Below are 2,246 nucleotides of genomic sequence, written 5' to 3'. Positions count from 1 at the left end.
CCAAACCCACACGTCTGGCGGGTCTAAGAAACTAAAGCTCATGGGTGTCTAAGGACATCGTTGCATATCCACAGGGAAGAAGTCTGAAGGAAGAACTACTCACTCTTCACTTCAATGACTACGTACGGCTACTGCAACCCATAGAAATGCAGATGCCTTTCCTTTTTTTGTCCTAGAAATAGCACTTTCTCTTCTTTTTTGGACTTGATTCCTGGAGCCCTGTGTGTGTAATCTTCTAGGTGAAATGAGTGGGAGAGCTGATTATTTGGATTTTGTGTATAATCAGCTGGGAATCTGCTTCATCGTTTGCTCTTTCCATTGCCATCTTCTCAAGTTCTCAATGAGAAGTAGGATCACTTCCTATCAAGTGTTTTCTATTTCAAGTAAAAGACCACCTCCCTGCTATTGAGTCTAATTTAAAAATGGATTTTTCAAGATCAATGTTCATTACAGACACAATTTTGTTATATTTTTATGTGTCTGCCTGGTAGCTCCCCTAGTAACGATGAGAATGCTAAAATGCACTGGTCTCAAACGAAAATTATCATTACATAAATTGGTTATTTACGATACAGCACAAACACAGCTACAGTTTTCAAAGACTTTTTAACCTGATAGGAAAACATATTCTTCTCCAAAACGTGAATGGAAATGGTTATTTCTATGACTGATGCTGTTACCACGGTTGTATCAGCCAGAGGACAGGTACGGAGTCTCGCTGTGGTAGTTGTAATCGGGACAGACCTTTTGCACCAGTTTGTAATCGACGCTGTAAAAAGCAATGTAAATGCAGATAACCTTGAAGGGTTTGGAACACAACCAGGAGACATGGCTTTGAGTCTGCTCTTGATAGCAGATCTTGGAAGGGTCGAAATTGCACAAGGCAGTTTTTTTAGCACGGTCTGTTTTTTCGTACTCGATTCGGCAGTTGAAGGACTTGGACTCCTTGGTCTCCAGCGTTGACTGCGGGGATGGCTCAAACTCGACCACCTTGGAAGGCGGCACCAGGCTCACAGAAACGTTTCCCAGACCGGTGGAGTTATGTCGGAAATAAACACTGAAGGTCCCATTGCCGTGATCGACGATTTTCCCTGTGATCAGGAGGTTCAGCTTAACAGTTTTGATGTTGGAGTGGAAGTCACCCCAGCCAAACATCTTCTTGAATTTCCCAGTTTTTACTATAGGTCTGCGTTTAGTTCGTGCGAGAGATTCCTGAGCCTCTGTGACGTTGGACAACCAATCCCAAAAGTTGTCTATGCTGTCTGAGTAGGACACCTGGCCGTGTTTCAGGACTGGAGATGGCTTCACGAAGAGGCGCAGAGGATTGATGATCCGGGAATGGACCACGTTGTCAACCAACGTCTCTGCAGCATCCTTCTCTTCCCAGTCCAGCACGTCTGTGGCTCGTACGACTTGGCTGGCGTCACAAAATACCTGTTTCAAAACAGAAAGGAAGAACGGTGTAAAGTGTGCGTGTAAACCTGTCAAGATACAAAAGGAGCCATCAATATTTATTTTTACACCAATAGGGTCTGAACGGGTTCAGTGGCGTGGACAAGTAACAAATGTCTGCTGCGCCATGAGAGGTCAAGGGTTTTATTGAAAACTGCTTACAGAAGACGCAAAAAGCTCAACAGGAGCCATCCCCTGGGACAAACAGGCAAATCTCTGGACAGGCTGGGCACTGAGGACAGACACCCTTTGCTCATAGATTTGTTAGATAAAAACATGGCTAAGGACACTGGAAAGCCTCAACAGCAAAGTGGCACCTCCGCTAAAAGATGGAGTGAAACAGAAACACAAAATTTTCCATTCCCCGTTGTTTTATTCCCCACTTCACCTCTCAACTAGTTTAGGCTTAAAGTCCTGTCATATTCCACTGTTCCTGGTGTTGTAATTGTGTACTAAAATGTTTTGCTATGCATTTGTCTTTTCTGGTGTTGCCTTTTCCAAACCTAGCACACCCATTTGTGCTCTTGGTTTGAGACAGACTGTGAAAATAACTGTATTTTCGGGAGTGTTGGTTTCAGGTGCTAAGCTGTCTGTATTTGGCAAGGCCTGGCCTTCAAGAAGTGCTGAATAATCCCAGTCATAGAGCACATCTCCTCATTTTCTAGAAATGTGACTGGACCAAGCTACGTCTAATGCAAAATGCTTTGTGATCAGAAAGCAAATGACTACTTCTAGTAGTGACAGGATGGCGTATGCCCATCCAAGCCATGCCCAGCCAGCTTCTCCAGGAGGAT

At 44.2% G+C, this 2,246-nt stretch overlaps 1 protein-coding gene across 1 annotated transcript; it reads right to left on the bottom strand.

Moving 5' to 3' along the window:
• Window positions 1–690: 690 nt before the first annotated feature.
• On the bottom strand, window positions 691–1,481 carry NXPH2 (neurexophilin 2; the record flags this gene model as incomplete). The annotated part of the gene is made up of 1 exon (XM_010193045.1): window positions 691–1,481. A coding segment is annotated over one exon (791 nt), but the record flags the coding sequence as incomplete, so codon positions are not given.
• Between the last annotated feature and the right edge of the window lie 765 nt (window positions 1,482–2,246).

This window comes from Mesitornis unicolor, unplaced genomic scaffold (genome assembly GCF_000695765.1).
Source record: "Mesitornis unicolor isolate BGI_N332 unplaced genomic scaffold, ASM69576v1 scaffold31989, whole genome shotgun sequence".
NCBI lineage: Eukaryota > Metazoa > Chordata > Aves > Mesitornithiformes > Mesitornithidae > Mesitornis > Mesitornis unicolor.
This window is presented reverse-complemented; position numbering and strand designations above follow the sequence as displayed.